Source organism: Esox lucius, chromosome 2, assembly GCF_011004845.1.
Source record: "Esox lucius isolate fEsoLuc1 chromosome 2, fEsoLuc1.pri, whole genome shotgun sequence".
Classification (NCBI taxonomy): domain Eukaryota; kingdom Metazoa; phylum Chordata; class Actinopteri; order Esociformes; family Esocidae; genus Esox; species Esox lucius.
The window spans coordinates 7,212,705-7,232,956 of NC_047570.1; the positions used below are offsets into that span (position 1 = coordinate 7,212,705).

Genomic DNA, 20,252 nt, shown 5'->3' on the forward strand with positions numbered 1-20,252 from the left:
GTTGATGGGGGAGATTGTTGGCAGGGTAAATAAACTGCTCTTTTCTCTAAGTTGTCTGTGGGAGGCAGCTGACTAAACCAATCTCACTCAGGGTTAGCATAAAATAAAACATGAAGCTGCCCGTGGAGTACTTCCTTTTAGCTATTAGCAAGTGGTTAAAATGTATTTTCCAGTATTCCTCAGCGCACATGTTCTAACCAAATCAAGAAAAGAGGTATGTTGATGGCATTCATATCTCCTCCAGAGGTGCAAGTTTCCATTTACAGAAATGAATGATACGATTGATATTTCACTTCTGCCCATTGTTATGAAGATAGAGGCAGCCAGAGAGGTGGCCCTAGGAATGACTCAACCTCACATTATGTTCACATGAGGCTGAAGTAGTTATATTTCTTCAAATGCCTTGATCATTATGCAGAAAAACACACACACACACACATATAGAATATGCATACTTCCAAACATCGCTAATTTCTCTGTCAGTACTATTGTCATCCACATTTTGTAAGCAAAGCCTAGTTAAAGAAGTGACACATGGTCTGCCTGAAGGAGTCATTTTGTTGAAATGTATTGCAGTTTTGCGTCCTGATATTAATTATAAACCAAGGGGTTTTGAATGCTGATTGGCTGAAAGCTGTGGTATATCGGAACCTAAACCAAGGTATAACCAGCTATTTCTGTACTGTTCTAATTACTAGTTTATGATGGCAGTAAGGCACCTCAGGGATTTTGTGATATAGTGCCAATATACCAAACTGCTTAGTGCCAAACTAAACCTTTAGCCGTGGTATATTGGCCATATACCACACTGCCTTGTGCCTTATTGCCAAAATACATGAGCTGTAAGAAGTCACATTTTTATGCATCTTACTCAACGCCTACTTTGTTTTCTATCCTGAGTTCTACCTTTCCACTGCACTAATCTCAACTGATGCCTGCAGAGAAATTACACTTAATAAAGTGTACAGTGGCTTTCTATTTCTGGCACACTGATTCAGATTTTTGTGTGTAAACAAATCTTGGATGAATTCAGAAGGACAGTTACTAATACAGTGCGACGGTGTGGGCGACAGACAGGCGGAGTGAGGGAGAATGCTGGGTCAGCCCTGCACAAGCTGCAGGATTCAGACATCAGCTGTGTCATCTGCGAAACCTCAAAGAAAGACTGAGTCACAAACTCAAGGTATCTGTATTTCTCCCTCTCCTCTCCCCCTCTTTCTCCCTTAGTCCCTCCACGCCCACTGAAACGGCCGCTGGCAGAATAAACAGAGCTTTGTTTAATGGCTAGCCTCCCTGCCTCCTCCTGCCAAGGACAGGAACTTTGGCCGTGAGGAGCCTCGCACCTCTCGGAGTGGGTATGTGGAGGGGGCGATGTCAGACCCAGTCAGATAATAGGAAAGACTGCAATAGGGATCAGAAACCTGATTTTTGGTGAGAGGGGATGTTCTCTCTCATCTTTTTTATGCCCGCCTTGCCCAGTTCTGTAAAAAACACAATTAAACCACACCTACACCCAGCATCTGCAAGCTACACCCGCAAGCCCCCTCCCTGACCACTCAAATTCAGGGATGAAACCTGACCGCACACTAATCACAGTAATTAATGGGCCCATACACACTGCTCATCTGCTCTGTCTGAATAATGGACTGACTTGTGCCGCCGCTGCTAGTGAGCAGGTTTCATTAGTCAGCTTGCTTCATTATCACCATGGCGTCTGTTGCTTGACTCTGCTTCCTGTTTTTTCCTTGAGGGTAAGAAGCTTATAAAAATTATCTCTCCCAAAACAATGTTCTATTCTTTGGGCTAAAACATTCCTTTAATGTGTTTGTGTTTCAGGGTTTGTTTGTTTGTGTGTGTGTGTGCGTGTGCACGTGTGTAAATGAGATCTCCCGGCATGTGGCTGCAACATCTGGGGTTAGCTGGTGTGAAATTATTTGTCTTGCTCCTTGGATTCAGTGCTACTCCTACCGTCGTCCTTTTGCATTTCAACCTGCGTCGCTCCCCCTCTGGGAGCTCTCTATTTCATCTCCCTATGTCTCTCATCGTACCCCCCCCCCCCCCGTGTCTTTTGTTATTCCGTAGCATGCACAACCTTGTGCGACAGGCTCATCTGAATGTGAACAATATGTACAGTGTTGGACTTGGTGGCTCCGGTGTGTCAGGCCTGACCCGGTGGGCGTCTGTCACTGTGATGCATCTGTCCCTTAAAGTCCATTCCACCTAAACGGGCCTCGTCTCGGATCTGTTACTGAGGGCCTGTGTGGTTCATTTGGGACCTCGGGGGGCTGGAGCTTATGGTGTGGTTTAGACGGCTAAAGTTCTTAGGATTGGGAGAGACAGCAGGATTAAGACTAAAACAGACAGAGGACGCCGAGCAGGTGAAGGAGATATGAGAAACGGAGAGGGCTCAAGAGAGGTAGGGAGAGATGTGTTGTATGAAGATTATAGAGCGTTGACGCACTTAACCTTTGAATCGTATTCAAATGTACACTTTATTTACAAATAAAAAAGTGTGTGTGTGTTTGTGTGTGTGTGTGTGTGTGTGTGTGTGTAGGACTACATGACAGATGTACTATTAACGTGAGGCACATAAGGAAGCATTTGTACTGACACCATGTTGAAGATGAGGTCGTTTGACATAACATTTCAGGCTGGAGGACTGCGATAAGCAAGTGTGTTGGGTAATTTTGTTGTGTTTCTGTTTATGTGGAATAAAGGGAGAGAGTGGAAAATCGTCTGCTTTGACAGGACAAACCGCCGTTCCCTCGCCAAAGGAGCAGCTTCTAAGCCTGACGTTTATCCTTAGCTCTGAGACGAGATGAGAGGAAGAGTAGGAGAGGGTTACAATACAGGTCAGAGGTCATGCTTTTAAGAAAACGGAGGAAGCAGAATGAAATGAACGGTAGGCAACCCTCGACCTGTAGCTGGGCAGTCTCGCTAGATTTGGGGTGTATTCATTCCCCTGGAGAAAGCATTTTAGTTGTGACACGGTTCGTCAAACAGAGGGTCCTTTTCAATATGACGCTGTGAGTGCTAAACTGATGAATCGTCTCAGTCGGTAAAGTGCTGGGTACCTGGTTGGGTCCGAATCCGCCACCAGCGTTAAGACAGAGAGAAGGGGAGGAGCCGAGCAGCTGTGCCGGGGGTCATAGGGCATAGCCTGGGTAATGCATTTGCTTAGTTGACAGGTGCACGCATGGCGATTAACTCCAGCGGTTGCTGGTGGACGAACCCCAAGGCCGTGCAACTGCTTCCTTGATTCCCGCAGGTGGGCATTGCCGAGGCAACTCAGGGTCAACTCAGGGCCAGGTTGGTTTGGAGGTGTTCATCATCTCTTACTGGGCAGCTCTGCATCCTAGACTGTGGGAAAGCTTTAGATGTTATTATTATGACTAAAGGGTTTGCTTTGAAAAGGTGATGGTTATTGAATTACGGATATATTGCAGGCTGCTAACTGAATTGTAGACTGTGCCAGGATTGGCCCAGAGCAAGCTGCGCTCTGGAGGAAGGCTATCTTGTTGTATTCAGCTTTCGACTGGCCGGCTGTACTCTAGACAGTAACCAGGGCAATGTTTAGTTGCCAAACGTTGTTGAACGTCAGATATAGAAACGACACAAATGGAACCTCATTCTGTTGAGTCTGGTTTTCTTCTATGTTCCCTGTGTTGTTTGGGGAGCTAGCCCCTGTCTGCTACAGGCTTGCAGGTTTGATTCCAGCCAAGGACCAGTGCAAAAACAAGTCACGTTGGATATTAACGTCTTCCAAAAAACTAAAATATTTCCTTATTCCTGCTTTTGTTAAGGATGGAAGGCAGGCAGGAAGCATCTCTCAGTAGAAATAGGCTTATTACAACTTGTACTCTTAAAATGTTCACACAGCACAGCTAGAAGAGGACTGGTCAGAAGAGGACTGGTCACCCCTCCGAATCTGGTTCCTAGGTTTCTTCCTAAATTTCGAACCCTCTTGGGGACTTTTTCTTAGCCACTGTGCTTCAACATTGTTGTTGCTTGCTCCTTGGGGTTTCAGGCTGGGTGTTTTGTAAGAGCACTTTGTGACAACTGCTGATGTAAAAAGGCCTTTATAAATACATTTGATTGATTGGAGATGTTAGCCTGACAGTGGAACCATCAGTACGCCATTTACTTCTACTATCCCCAGTTTGCTGTTGATTGATCCCCCGCTTCTTTTCTTCCTCCCCCTCTCTCATCTCCATGGACTGATCTAATCCTGGCCTATCGAGCCCAGGCTTTGAAATGGGCTCCGTCTGGGCGATGTCATCATAATCAACCCAAACTCCACTATGTCTCCGTCTTTTTTTGTGTCTATTGGTGGGGTGAATCGGTGGGACCCATGAGGCTTTACATGAACACATAAATTCAGTTTCATAAAAAATGGAAGAGGGGGAGAGTGTTGCAAATGAGCGTGTGTGTGCACGTGTGTTTGCATGCGGTGAAAGGTAGACGGGGATGTAAAAGTGGCTAGGCGAGAGAGAGGATGTCTGAATAACGCGTGTGTTCATGTGGGGTTTTAGTCTGTCTCTGTCCTGGCAGTTCCCTGTGTTTTCTTTACTGTATGCTCTTCTATATTGTACATGCTACAGGGTTTTCGAATCAGTGCGTGTGGTCACTTTGGCGAGTTTGTTTAATGCATTCTTTGTTGTATGTGTAGCGTAGCGTGTCTTTGTTTCAGTGCAGTGGAGCAGATGTTGTGGCAGTTTTCGGGGTCTTGAAGCCAGTCAAGGGGAAACATTTAACAGCCATTCTCGCGTGACACTGTCTAGTTCCCTCTAACCAACCTACCTCTCCTTATTTATTTACCGATTTACATCTGGGAATCGGTAAATAATGTGTGTTCCTGTCAATCTGGGTGGGAGTTTTGTAGTGGTGTTTTGATTGCATGCCGCCTCATTTGCATGATTCTTTTCAAATGCTATTTTTTGACAAAAAGCATATGTGTGTAAGTTGAGCTGCGAGATTTCTAACACCGCTCGCTTCAAGCGGTGTGTTTGCGAATCAGTTCTGGGTGCGAAAACTATCACCTCACCTTCGGTTTGAAGGGTGCAGAGTATATTCATCATCATAGATCATTCATCAACATGTCTCATGTTTTATGTAAACATAGAGCTCTTAGCTGCCGACTCTCTCACCCTCCTCTTTTATATTGAAGCACTCATTCATACAGGACACTGAGACCCACATTACAGCTAAAACTTTAAATCCAAAAGTAAATAACGTTGTTGGAATTCTTTCTGCCACATCTCACTCTCTTCCAAGTTCCAAAGTGAACAAGACAGTGTCTTTGTGGTGATGTCATGTTTCTGAGCACTTTTTTTTTTTTTTTTTTTATCCCACTGTCTTCTACCATTATTTTCTTGTCCCCTTCTGGCCTGTTTCTTTATTTTAGAAAATTCCCTTTGATCTTTCCCTACACCTTTGTCCTGTTTATTCATGCCTGCCACCTCTCCCTACACCCCACTTTGCTCCCTGGCCCTTTCTCATTTCCCTGGACTCTCCTGTTTTCTGATGGGGCCCTCGTTGTATGTATTATCAATCCCAGACCTACTCCCTCACCACTTAACTCCTATCCAATCTCATATCAATCAACCAAGCAATTAACTGTTTAATGAGGTCATGCGTGACTAGGGATCGTCTTCTCAACAAACATTCTCATGTAGACTTATTGTCACTGTAGCGCTGCGACTACTTACACTCCCAACAATTTGAGAAAAAATTACCTTCATTTTTTAGTTATTATAACTGCACCAGAGTTAGGCATTAGACTGTGTTCATTTTGCACTTTTTATGATTGTATTGTAAATCTTTACCCCCTTTACTGCCACTCTTACCTCATGTAATTTACCCTGAAATAAATTGGTCAGCTGCTCAACAAAGAAATGCTTAAACCAATAGAATGTTCCCTCCCCTTCTGAAATTCAAATGTTCCTATACACCTGCATAACCATGACTGTCCAAACAAGCCATGACCAAAAACCTAAGCACCAGAACTTTAGCCCCCCGTTAGCTATCAGTACCCACAATGACAAGTCTATAGTCTATAGAGCACTTTACATTCACGCCGGCTGCCCGCAAGAGAGGAGCTTACAGACAGTACTCCGTCTCTGAGTAAGATAATTGTGTTTTAGATGCAGAATGATGTAGCACACCTTGGAAGGCTCTCCATTCTTGTAATCCATTTTAGATTTATAAAAAAGTGAATTAACACACAGTGAACAAGTCATGCGTCTTGCCCAATCTTAACATACTAAAATCTTGCATGAGTCGTATAATAGCTGGTCCTAGTAGAGTCATGGAAAGGCAATTCATACCAGAGTCATGCACTAGCAAGTCATACTAGAGTCAGTCTAGAGTCATGGAAAGGCAATTCATACCAGAGTCAGTCTAGAGTCATGCACTTGCAAGTCATGCTACAGTCATTCAATATGTAGTTGTATTACAGTCATGCTAGAGTCATTCAATATGTAGTTGTATTACAGTCATGCTAGAGTCATTCAATAGGTAGTTGTATTACAGTCATGCTAGAGTCATTCAATAGGTAGTTGTATTACAGTCATGCTAGAGTCATTCAATAGGTAGTTGTATTACAGTGTGTGCGTGCGTGCGTGCGTGCGTGCGTGCGTGTGAGACATTCAATACAGCAGTCTTGGCAGTACTGTTAGCTGCGGGAGACTCATCATGCTTGTGTTTTCACACAGTCTGGCCACAGTGATTATCAATTGAATTATTAATGAACCATGTGCTCCCTTTATCCGCTCTCCTTTTCTCAAAATCAAATTCAATTTAGAATAATCTCCCTCCCTTTCAAATTCCATTTCTCTTTTTCAAAATCAATTTCAAATTTGAATTTGTTTTTTCTCTCTCTCTCTCCCATGCCCTCCCTTCCTCTTCAGGTATCTTCCTGTCCCTCACCATTCCTGTCCCTCACCATTCCTGTCCCTCACCATTCCTGTCCCTCACCATTCCTGTCTCTCACCATTCTTGTCCCTCACCATTCCTGTCCCTCACCATTCCTGTCTCTCACCATTCCTGTCCCTCACCATTCCTGTCTCTCACCATTCCTGTCCCTCACCATTCCTGTCCCTCACCATTCCTGTCCCTCACCATTCCTGTCTCTCTTTCTTTTTCTGTCTTTTTTCCTCCTCTCCCTCTCTGTGTCCTGTACACTTCTCTCCAACCTTGCTCTGTTCTCACAACCCTGGCTGTGTGTTATTTGAAGTGTGTGTGTGTGTGAGCCAGGTCGGATGGCAGTCACCGTGGGAGACGTATCCAGCCTGACATGACACAAAGCCACAGAAACGCATCAATAATTCACCTTTAGTCAAGGACTCAATCAGCCAACAGCAACCAACGGGGAGGCAATAGCTGTATTTCCCCTGTTGCGTGTCCATGACCTCCCTGGCCTGATTCCTGCCATCTCATCATGTCTGGTCCTGTCCAGTGACTTGGGCTAGCGGTGAATGTGATTTGTCAGTGACAGTTTCCGAGAGGCGGTGACTATGACAGTGACGGCTTTGCAAGACGTTGTTTTCGGAGTGTGTAGTTGGTGGGTTGTCATTTTGATTTACATGAAGCTGTCGGGGATTCTACGGTTTGAGAGAGAATGCGTCTGTGTAAAATGGTTTTCTGATCCGGCCACACATGGACTGGATAGGCTGCGTACAGCAGTAAGAATATCCCACTGCCCGCGGAGGGTGGAGGCTTTCACAGTTCATCACCTCAACCGCAAACTTCCACTGTTTTTTCATTTTATTTATTTTTTTTAGTTGTGTTTTCCCCCCCTTCCTGTTAAGTGGAGGGCCAGAGCAGTGAATCGATACCACGGCCTGTCTGTTTCAATAGGACAGCTCATATAGTCAGGGCTGCTTGAGAGCTTTGCTCCGCGGCTGGGGAATACCATTGCCGAGTGTTTGATTTATCTTGCCTTATAAAACAGGTACACGATGTTCTGCCCATATCATACAGGGGGAATTCTCAGGAGAACCCCACTGACATTGAAGATGACAGTGATGATTAAGTCAAGGTTGACCTGAGAATGTTCAAAGAAAAGCAGAGAAATTAGAAACTTGCTCTACTAGTATAGTCTGCGGACAATGGTTTCTTTGCAGATTTATCTCTTTCGTGGTTGTCTTTGGTGTTTTTGTCATGTTCTGTATTCTCTCCTTTGTAAGCATTCACTTCTCCCAAAAGCTTTTTCTTGGTACAATATGTTTGCATTCAATTGGAATATTTTCTTTGTTTTCACTGGTAATGGTGATGTCAATGAGGCTTTTCCATTATTGACATAACGCTCCAGCGAACATTAGTGGCAATGCACAAGAACCAGACAAACTCACTCAACTTATGAGGACTCTGCTTGAGGACCTGTTTATTAGTTAATAGAATCACATTTGTTACGGACACATCCGACAAACGTCCAACTTAGCCCGGATCATAAGCGACAGTAACAAATGTAAAAAAAATAATAACTAAGTGGTTGCTTATATTACATACACGTGCATGGTGTATTACACGCATCTGTGAATTGTTTTCTGAATTATCGGAATTGAGTTCCGATCCTGGAGATTTCTGGCGAGACTCACCCCCTAGCCTGCGCACCACCTATAAAAACAATTGACATGTCGACTGACACTTCTCCCATCCCGCCGACCAGGAACTGGCAGACATGCGCCACATCCACTCCAAGGTGAAGAAGCAGTACCAGGACAAGATGGCGGAGTTGGCCCACGCCAACCGACGGGTGGAGCAGCATGAGACGGAGGTGAAGAAGCTTCGGCTGAGGGTGGAGGAGCTGAAGAAGGAGCTGGGCCAGGCAGAGGACGAGGTGAGCTTCGACATACGCCACACACACCCAGATAGGTGCTGTCATTGTGTGACTGGCAGTGATGGGCTCTAAAGGGTTTCATCTGCATTAGATGTGGAAAAATTATTCTGGGTTATTACGTCCAACGTGACCAGGATTTGGGATAATTGATTTCTCTCTCGTCTGTCCCTCTCTGTCTCTCTCTACTGCTCTCTCTCTCTCTTCCTCTGTACTTCTCAGTTGGACGAGGCCCATAACCAGACCAGGAAGCTTCAAAGGTCTTTGGATGAACAGGTGGAACAGTCCGAGAACCTTCAGGTCCAGCTGGAACACCTGCAGTCTCGGTAAGACTGATGCTATCTCACACACACGTGCAGGCACACATACAGTATCTCACATGAGTACACCCCTCACAGTTTAGTAAATATTTGATTATATCTTTTCATGAGACAACACTGAGGAAATGACACTTTGGTATACTTTAAATTAGTGAGTGTACAGCTTTTATAACAGTGAAAATGTGCTGTCCCCTCTAAATAACACAACACACAGTCATTAATGTCTAAACCACTGGCAACAAAAGTGAGTACACCCCTAAGTGAAAATGTCCAAATTGGGCCCAAAGTTTCAATATTTTGTGTTGCTACCATTATTTTCCAGCACTGCCTTAACCCTCTTAGGCATGGAGTTCAACAGAGCTTCACAGGTTGCTACTGGAGTCCTCTTCCACTCCTCCATGACAACATCACGGAGCTAGTGGATGTAAGAGACCTTGCGCTCCTCCACCTTCCGTTTGAGGATACCCCACAGATGCTCAATGGGGTTCAGGTCTGGAGACATGCTTGGCCATCACCTTTACCAGCTTCTTTAGCAAAGCAGTGGTCATCTTGGAGGTGTGTTCGGGGTCATTATCATGTTGGAATACTGCCCTGCGGCCCATCCTCCAAAGTGAGGGGATCATGCTATTTTTCAGTATGTCACAGTACATGTTGACATTCATGGTTCCCTCAAGGAACTGTAGCTCCCCTGTGTCGGCAGCACTCCTGCAGCCACAGACCATGACACTCCCACCACCATGCTTGACTGTAGGCAAGACACACTTGTCTTTGTACTCCTAACCTGGTTGCCGCCACACACGCTTGACACCATCTGAACCAAATAAGTTCATTTTGGTCTCATCAGACCACAGGACATGGTTCCAGTAATCCATGTCCTTAGTCTGCTTGTCTTCAGCAAACTGTTTGCGGGCTTTCTTGTGCATGATCTTTAGAAGAGGCTTCCTTCTGGGACGACAGCCATGCAGACCAATTTGATGCATTGTGCAGCGTATGGTCTGAGCACTTAAAGGCTGACACCCCACCCTTTCAACCCCTGCAGCAATGCTGGCAGTACTCATACGTCTATTTCCCAAAGACAACCTCTGGATATGACGCTGAGCACATGCACTCTTTGGTCGACTATGGCGAGGCCTGTTCTGAGTGGAACCTGTTCTATTAAACTGCTGTATAGTTTTGACCACCCTGCTGCAGCTCAGTTTCAGGGTCTTGGCAATCTTCTTATAGCCTAGGCCATCTTTATGTAGAGCAACAATTCTTTTTTTCAGATCCTCAGAGATTTCTTTGCCATCTCTGGAAGTGTCATATTGAACTTCCAGTGACCAGGATGAGGGAGTGTGAGAACGATAACACCAAATGTCACACACCTGCTCCCCATTCACACCTGAGACCTTGTAACACTAACGAGTCACATGACACCGGTGAGGGAAAATGGCTAATTGGGCCCAATTTGGACATTTTCACTTAGGGGTGTACTCACTTTTGTTGCCAGTGGTTTTGTTGCCAGACATGAATGGCTGTGTGTTGAGTTATTTTGAGGGAACAGCAAATGTACACTGTCATACAAGCTGTACACTCACTACTTTACATTGTAGCAAAGTGTTATTTCTTCAGTGTTGTCACATGAAAAGATATAATCAAATATTTACAAAAATGTGAGGGGTTTACTCACTTTTGGGAGATACTGTACACATACACACTCAACTTACATTAATCCACAGTACGCACAGGACAATGGACACATCTCAGTGGCATACTCTTCTCTGCAGGCGTTTGTGTATACGGTTTATTTAGACAGTGTACTATGGCCTGCCGTCCTAGTGTTCTAAGCTCTGCTTCTCCCAGGTGTCTTAGCTGGAGGAGATTAGCCCACCGCAAGGCCTGTTTCCTGGTCTGTCAGGCAGGCTTGCGCTGGGCCAGCCGTCTCAGCTCCTTACCCAGATCTCTCCCTCTCTCTCCCCCTCTTTCCGCCCTCTCTCACTGTCCCTCCCCTCCCTCCTCTTTCCCTCTCTCTTTCACTCTGCCTTATCATTCCACCCTCGTCCCAGTTCACGCCCCCCGACAGCCAATCGCAGACCGCCCAGCCGCGGGTTGCCGTAGTAACAGATAGCCTGCGTGCCGCGCAGCAGTGCTGGCCCCCCTGTAGCTCAGCGGAGGAGCGACAGGCGCGTTGGCATGGAAACGCCTCCAGGAGATCACATACAGAGCGTGTACGAGTCGCACACACAATTTGACGGAGTGTGTTTTGGCACGGCCTCGCAGAGCCCTGACAGACCTGGAGCAGGGAGGGAGTCAGACCCCATCAGTACATTAATAGTGCTGCATTGTATCCAGATGAACCAGCCCAGCCGACACACATTAAATCTAATGCACTGCATGCCGGCGGATAGGAGCGGGAATATTAATTGCACAGAAAAAAATAAATAAAGATAAATGGATTTAGGATTTAGAGTTGTTGTCCATAACCTCTTTCGAGGCTCCTACTATATCTTTCCTCCTCAATTTTGATTTGAAATGGCTTTATTGGCAAAATGTTTTAAAGTACGTTGCAAGAGGACAATGCTATAATAGATGTGAATGTCTCTCTCTTCCTCTCTCTTGCCTTTTCTGTCTATTTTTTCTTTCTTTTTGTGTAATTTCTTTCCCTCCCATTCTTTTTGGTCATATATAATGCTTGCAATCTCTCTCCCTTAGGTTCTTAAAAGGGATAGTATAAAATGTTAGCTTTACCCAGAGGGGTGGCTGCACAGTGGCTGTTCCTGTTGACATTTAGCCATTGGGTAAGCAATACATAGCATTGGCTCCAGAAACTATCATCACTAGACATGAATTTTGACCTTCCTTCAAACTGCACTTAGACTTAAAAATAATGTATCCGTGAGTTAATCAGGCTCTAGTGAAGTGTGCTGCACTGTTGAGCTATCCCTCTAAGCAGAGACCCATTTGAGTCCATCTGTCTAAGATACAATATTGTCTATGATCTCTTCGTAGCCCAGTTTGATCATAAAACTAATTAATGTCTAAATCAATACACCAGAAGAAGCCAGGTGATCCGGGAAAACCTGGGTTGCATTCTGGGAGGGCCAGTACTGTGTTTGTACGTGTTTGCCTGTATGTGAGCCTGGTGCGGGAGTTGATGTTAGAGGACTAGCCCACCAAATGGATATTTTACTGTGCCTCGTTAAAAGTCCATCCTCAATTTATTGACTCATTCACTGTGGATGGCCTAATCCTGTGCGCTCATGCCCGATGCCACGTGCACACACCAATGTACCCGCGGCAAACTAACACACCAACAAACCTACTTTATTATCAGTTACAAAATGACACGCATGCAATCCTAAAACAACATTTGTGTATAACGCTTTGTCTCACACACACACGCGCACACACACATTTGCAGTTTTCCTCTTGTGGAACCCTTGCGCACACAACCTTTGGCCTCCCGGGTGTGTTAACAGTTCTGGGGTCAGAGGTGAGAGGCAGGCAGCGGGGTGCTGAGGTGTTTGGCTGTAATGGCCTGGGAGGAACTAAGAGGGGGCTTAAAGAGTGATGCAGAGAGACGGACAGACATGTCTAGTCAACACGATGGAAACGCTCATCCGGTCGGAAACAACGGGGGAAGTTGTTGTAACACTGTTGCCATGACGCTCTCACCATGACACTGTCGGATCACTGTTAAAACAGCGAAAGGCCTACTAGGTCAGTTGCTGCATCGTGAGGGGAGGGGAGGGGAGGGGGGGTGCAGGCTCTCATCTGTGAGTTGCCCAGGATAAGAGCGTCTGCTTAATGACTTCAATGTGAATGTAAAATACGGGCTTTAGGCTTAGTGATTCTTCCTGTGCTGCCTCAGTCTGAACATCATCAGGGAGCCACTCCTGCTGCTTCAAAGGCTGTCAGTTTAATGGTCCACTCTTTTGGGGGAAATTGGCGTATGGGTTGGGAATGCGCACACGCTTTTTATTCATCTGCTGTCTTCCGTGGCTTGCGTGTTCGTTCTTGCGCACACCAGCCGGACATTCAGAGTTCTGGCAGCACTTGGCACTCTTAGAACACAATTAGAAGGAGGATAAAATGAAGCACGTTCTACGCCATTGATTTCCCTTCACTGTAGCAGGCGTGTTTGTTTGGCGCAATCAGGGGGCCAATTCAGACTTGAAACGTAATGCAGGTTTGTGGAGCGCCAGCGCCGTTACCACAACATCGCAGCTGAACACCGAGGGGGCCGGACGCACGCAGCACCCATTTAGAGCCGTGGAGGATGACAGCTGCTTGTGTGCTTCCATTTTACCTTCTCCTTCTACATGCTTGTTCTTTTTCTGATGTGCCTCATTAGGGTTCTTAACGTGATCTATGTGTTAGATTATAAAGACAAAGAGAGGGAGATGAGACATTCTGTGGGTTTAAGATGAAGGCCTAGCGTTTTATTGACCTTTTATTGGCAATATCTCTAACCTTGTGTTCGCTCTGCTCATATTCTACCATACAGCCTTGGTATATTTACTTCCACATCCCACATTGCTAGTTGATATTGGGACAGCTGTGAACAGACGCAAAAGAACATCTCGGCAGTTTAGCAAGCCCATTGGCTTCATCGGTTCAGTTCCATTCATCAGTTGTTTGCACAGGTTTTCTTTTGTTGAAAATGTTGAGAAGCAAATGGGCCTGTGTTTGATTAAATTCATTATAGTGGCAGTCTGTAAATGTAGACCACCGCCTGTTCTCCCTCTTGTTGTCTTTCTGTCTCTTTCTTCCTCTTACTTTCTCTCCCTCCCTTCCTTCTCCTTCGCATTTACTGTGTCTCACCTAGAAATGGCTTTGCTAAGTGTTTGGGCTCAATAGAAAAGCTTTTAGCTATTTACTGTGTGGCTGTGGTCAAAACACTATTATGTGTAATTTGGCACTATTAAAAGGATCCCTGTCCCTGTCAGTGAGTCCCCTGTTAGACTGCCCTGGTCTGGAAGCAATCTAGGGTCAGTTTAGGCCTATATCCTGGCTCTCCAGCTTTCTAAATCTTCTGTATTATCTGGCCATAATAGTTGACAATACGGTCCAAACAGAACTAGTCAAGAACTGTATCACAGTGGACTCGAACACAGCGGTAAATAGGGTGGCGGCACAAACATTGGTACCTGCCTGGTGTTTTCACATGTCAATGAAATATTACCTACGTGATGTTACAATATTATTAAATATGTTAAAAGGAGCCCTGCTCCCCTCATCAATGTATGATTTGGCCACGAGTACAAGACAAGTCCATGCCATTATTTGGGTACGGGTACAAGACAAGTCCATGCCATTATTTGGGTACGGGTACAAGACAAGTCCATGCCATTATTTGGGTATGGGTACAAGACAAGTCCATGCCATTATTTGGGTACGGGTACAAGACAAGTCCATGCCATTATTTGGGTACGGGTACAAGACAAGTCCATGCCATTATTTGGGTACGGGTACAAGACAAGTCCATGCCATTATTTGGGTACGGGTACAAGACAAGTCCATGCCATTATTTGGGTACGGGTACAAGACAAGTCCATGCCATTATTTGGGTACGGGTACAAGACAAGTCCATGCCATTATTTGGGTACGGGTACAAGACAAGTCCATGCCATTATTTGGGTACGGGTACAAGACAAGTCCATGCCATTATTTGGGTACGGGTACAAGACAAGTCCATGCCAATATTTGGGTACGGGTACAAGACAAGTCCATGCCATTATTTGGGTATGGGTACAAGACAAGTCCATGCCATTATTTGGGTACGGGTACACAGGATACAAACTCTTCTGGTCACTTTAACGCAGTCAGGGCTCCTGTTCTCCCTGAAGCAGACACAATAGAGGCTCACTCTCCCGTTGATTAATGTAGTTTGACGGAGACTGATCCCTAACCCTGTGTGTGTGGCCGTGTTCTTTCTCTTCCTACTCTGAGCCCCCCCCCCCCCGGCCTGAAGGCATCCCAGCCGATGCGTCACCCTCACACACACCGAGCGTCACGGCGCTTCACTCACAGTGAGCAGGGACGCAAAATCTTCCCGGAGATGGGGGGCCTGCGAACAGTCGCACGTCATCCTAACATGAGCGGTTGTGCCCTTTTAATAAGGACTGTGCGTTAGGGATGAAGTGAGGGGGTGTTTCCCGGGCGGCTCCAGCTGCAGCTGGGGCTTAATTGGGGAGGGAGTGGATTCGTTATGTGACGCCATGTTGGGTCTTTGATGTGCGGGGGTGACTGATCAGAGCTGGCCCCTCAGAGCCACCGTGTCACATTAGTGTCACTTTGGAGCCCAACAGGCGGCCACGTAGGGCGCCGCTCAATACACACTGAGCACGCACATTACACACACGCACACTACACACACAAACATTAAACACACACACACATTACACACCCACACAGTAAACACACAAACACACATTACACACACGCACATTACACACACACGCACACTACACACACACGCACACTACACACACAAACATTAAACACACATCACACACCCACACAGTAAACACACAAACACACATTACACACACGCACATTACACACACACGCACACTACACACAAAAAACCTTAAACACACACACACATTACACACACACACACAGTAAACACACAAACACACATTACACACACGCACATTACACACACACGCACGTTACACACACACACACACACATTACACACACACGCACACACAAACATTAAACACACACATTACACACACACGCACATTACAAACACACGCACATTACATACACACACATTACACACACACACACATTACACACACACGCACAATCCGAACACACACACATTTCCATTAGCCGTTCTCCTTGCTGTTGTATCATTGTAGTGGATGGGCGGTTTAACTGGAAGTCAGAGTTTGAGATGGCTGTCGCCGCTTGTGTGTCTAGACGGGGGAAGGAGAAAAGCACAGCAGTGATCAGAGAGACCAGGTGAGGCTGTGGAGACAATGGACTGTTTAGAGAGAACATGAGAGGGCCTGCAACTAATCCCTCTGGGATACCAGAAGTGCAGCCTCCCCACGTCACCTGGTAGGAGTGGCCAGGTATGAAACAAGAATGGCCAGAGCCTCAGACATTTGGCTGTTAGAGGATTGAGAGGTGGATCTCAGTAATTCATGGAGGTGTTGTGGTTTGACAGTTTCAAAGGCACAGGATGGGTCTTGAAGGATGAGAATAGAAGAGACAGAAAGTCAGGTTCAGCAGCGCGCGTAGCCTCTGTGACACAGAGAACTCAGTTGAGTGAACCGTCTTGAAGCCTGACTGGCTAGGGTCAAGGAGATCATTTTGAGCGATAAAATGAGAAAGTTGTTCTAAGACAGCACTGTCATCCCGCGTTCTGGAAAGGAATAAACAGAAGGGCTGTCTTTGAAGTCAGTGGTCAGGGATGTCTTGATGGGTGAAGTGAGAACTGGAGATCTCCAGAGATGGTCAAGTTATCGGCGGCCTGACATGTTATCCGGCTTTAATCTGGAGAGAGAAGAGAAGGAGGCTAATGCGTTGGTTAGATGTGTGCGTGTCGGACCAGTGGGCTCAGTAGGCTTATGGAGCGGATGTCTGCAACCCTCTTTCCAAAGAGGTTGACAAAGTATTCCCCAGAGAGAGAGGTCAGGAAGGAGGTGTAGTATAAAGGAGAGATGAAGAGGTGGCAAAGAGTTTCTTAGTGGTATGGAGAGCAGTGTAGGCTGAGACAAATCAACAACTCCACACATGGACAAATCCAAGCACTTCCGGTGTACAGGAATTGCAGATGGACTGTTTTGGAAGGCTACGCTGCATTCATCGAGGTTGAGTGCCTATGAATTGAAAAAGCGCAAACTGTTGACAAAGCTATAAAAGCGCCAAATTAGATCATCTGAAAATGATAGGGAAGTGAAAGAGTGGTGTGAAGTGCCACTCACTCCTCTACGGGCGATGTCATATCAGACTGACTAGCACCCACGTTTCACGATCATGAACCTGGACAGATAATTCAGTGAATCTTGGTGGCTGTACCCTGTCCAGCCGGCTCCCTCACACACTTTCTGCTCTTCAATATTTGAATGAGAGAGCCAGCCAGTCGGTCGGCACTGGTTCATAAGTGCTACTGTATAATTGATCAGCATTGTGACTGCAGGCTCCGGCCTCGGAGGGAACTGTGTCCAGTAAGGACAAAGAAGGGGTTGGAGGTAGCTAGAGATGGTGAAGAGAGAGCTGGACAAACAGGAAGGGGTGCGCGTGTTGTATTAAGGAATTAACCACGGCTGCTTTTCCCCATGTACCTGTTTGTCTTTGTCATTAAGCTGCGGACCGGGCCAAGTGCAAACACACAGGTACAATTTTAGGCCAGATTCGAGGCGATGAATCATCCCCAAATGAAGATCAATTCGGCAAATGTTTCACTGATAAATCATTTAAGCTTTTCTGTGAGCCTTAGAGGGATTCATTAGACCTAGGCTTGATGGGAACCCCTCTAGTGAATTTCTAAACCACTCCCCAGTTTTTTCTCTTGTTCTCTCACTTACCCTCACTCTCTTCTCTCCCCCCTTGCACTCTCTCTCTTTTCTCTGTCTTCCACTCACTTTCCGTCTACATCAAGAATGTCTGTAGTGGGCTGTCATCTAGGTGGTAGGATCCCAACTGTAGTGGCCGTGGCACAGTAACGGGTAACCTTCGGGCTGCTGAGTGTTACCTGGCAACCAACGCAGCTCCTCTCTCGTGTTGCTGTTTGTTTGCGCTGGGCTTACAGGCAGCGGTGAATTATGCATCGTTTGTTTAGCCGACGGACAGTGCAGAAATATGCCTTTGTTTACCCGGTCACTGTAGAGATCTCCACAACAATTTCCTGTGAAAGTTTAGCTTTTGTTGCTGAGGGAGTAATCACATGTTTTAAAGGAAAAACAGAATTCTGACTGCAATGGGCGACTATATGCAAGTTGAGGCAAATGGAGAATAGAACCTGATGTCATTTTCCGCCTTGATGTCCAACTTCCATGTTTTCTGTGTTGCTCTGTTCCAGACTGCGGCGGCAACAGAACCCGGGCTTGTTCGGAAAGATGAGATCAGCCCGGTTCAGTCCGGACAACCCAGACGGACCTCCTAGCGACCCGGATGAAGAGGAGGAGGAGCTGCAGATCCAGATCCCATGAACGAAAGAAGGACACAGATATTTATCTGACGGACAGACAGACTGACAGGGAGGGCTCTTCATTTCAATCCTGAGTCCCGCAGATGGACAGACGTACAGACGGATGGATAGACGGACAGACCTGGAGTCCACCTTGACCCGGCTCATCTCATTTAAGGACAAACCGTGGCCAAGGTGGCTGTGGACATACGCGTTGTTGCCAGCTGTGGCCGCGAACCACAGAGCTACCAGCAGGGGTCGGGAGAGAGTCCATCTTACATTAGGACTGGCAGTGATCTTCAGCACAATAGAGGACAACCCACCCTGCACAACGCCTCAACTGTCACCGCCTGTCTGCAGCACCTTCAGTGGTGAAGACCCTTTAAGTCACACTCTCCGTACAGCTCATGCCTCCCCTTTAACCCATTCTTCTTCTTTGCATCCTGTGTTTCTTCAACCAGCAAAGAATGTTGTACAGTCTCCATCCTATATTATAAAAGCCCTCCAGAAAGGGGTGGTTCTGTGACTGGAATGTTCCAACAGTGTTCTTCTACAATGTTATGTCAAGTATCTGAGTTGTGTGGTTAGCTGTACATCCAGTTTAGTAGAAGGGTTTATAGCCCACAGGTCACTGCGTTGTGGATATGTGCCTGGGATCAGAGAGTCATCTTTACTTCACCAGCGTTGTGGGGCTCAGCCTCAGAAACAATCCCTATACCGGGGAAGGCAGTTCTAATGGATCTTTTTGTGCACCCACCAAAATCCCTCGGAACGGAATTCGAACACGCATTGCAGTATTTACACAGAAGCTCTTTTTTCCGTTGGTCAAATGAACTGGCTATGGTCATTGTATTAAAACATACAACAACTACCTAGTCAACCCTCCCTCACTGATATGCTTTCACTTTTCAGAGTTAGACATGTGCACGGGATGGATAACGTAAATGAAGACACTGTGTATAGGGAAATGTGTCAGTTTGTACCAACTAAGATGTGTGTGGCGAGACCCAATGGAGTAATTGGGGTTAACTGCCTTGCTTAAGGAGAAAACAACGTTTCACCTTATCGGCTCAGGGATTCGATCTAGTAACTGGTCAGATACTGTAACAGCTTGGCTACCTGCTAAACATTACTATGGCGGGTTTGAACGAATCCCAGTATCTAAGGCATAAGGTGCTTTAATAGAATGGGGTTGTTTGACCGACAGTATTGACCTTTACATAGTGGCTGGTTCATTCCAAAAGCAATAAGACATACTCTGTCACTTTGACTCATCTGCTATTATGGGGACCAAGCTATTTGTAATAATGATGATTTGCTAATTATTTATGTTTTTTTTTATAATTGATGTGTAAACCAGTGTTTTTTGTATTTAGCTCTATAAATGTTACATGTACATATAAACCAAGTTTGTCTCTTTTCATTTGCAGTCTGAGATGTATGTGTGTACCTAGCTACTACTGATTCAATGCACAGTCATAGTGAATCATCCAAACATCAGAGGCATCATTACCTCAACCTCCATGGAGTGGGTAAGCTTACATTTGTATGGCTCTTTCGCCGTCAGAGAGGCTCAGTAATACCTTCGGGCCAATGAGGAGATTCATCATGCAAGGAAATAGAGCCAGATGTCTTTCCTTTAAGAACAAGACAAGTCTGTATTGGCTTTAAACTCTAGAGTAGAAGACTGTTGATGTTGTTTAATTCCTCCACTCAGTTCATTGGGAATCCACTTAACAGACACTGTATTGTCCTGCTCCCTGTCACGATGCTTTCAACTGTTCCATTCATCAGTCTTGTGAGTTCTAGTCTCTGAGGCAGTGTGAATGCAGGCAGACCATTTCTGATCTTTTGCCAAATTTTTGTTGAAACATCTGATTGGTTAAAAAGAAAATTGATGAAGTTTAGAAATGGGCTGCCCATGGAGATGCATAGCTATGTGTGAGTGTAATTGGTCCCGTGAGGC

General features: G+C 45.8%; 1 protein-coding gene across 3 annotated transcripts in view; it reads left to right on the forward strand.

The window, feature by feature from the left end:
- The window catches only part of ccdc102a (coiled-coil domain containing 102A), a 60,270-nt gene extending 40,576 nt beyond the window's left edge, over window positions 1-19,694 (forward strand). For all 3 annotated transcript variants that reach the window (XM_010891391.3, XM_020055140.2, XM_010891392.3), the window contains exons 7-9: window positions 8,669-8,839; window positions 9,059-9,162; window positions 18,179-19,694. In XM_010891391.3, coding sequence (XP_010889693.1) covers window positions 8,669-8,839; window positions 9,059-9,162; window positions 18,179-18,308 — 405 coding nt within the window. In that variant the 3' untranslated portion in view covers window positions 18,309-19,694. The remainder of the gene's footprint in view (window positions 1-8,668; window positions 8,840-9,058; window positions 9,163-18,178) is intronic.
- The last annotated feature ends 558 nt before the right edge of the window (window positions 19,695-20,252 follow it).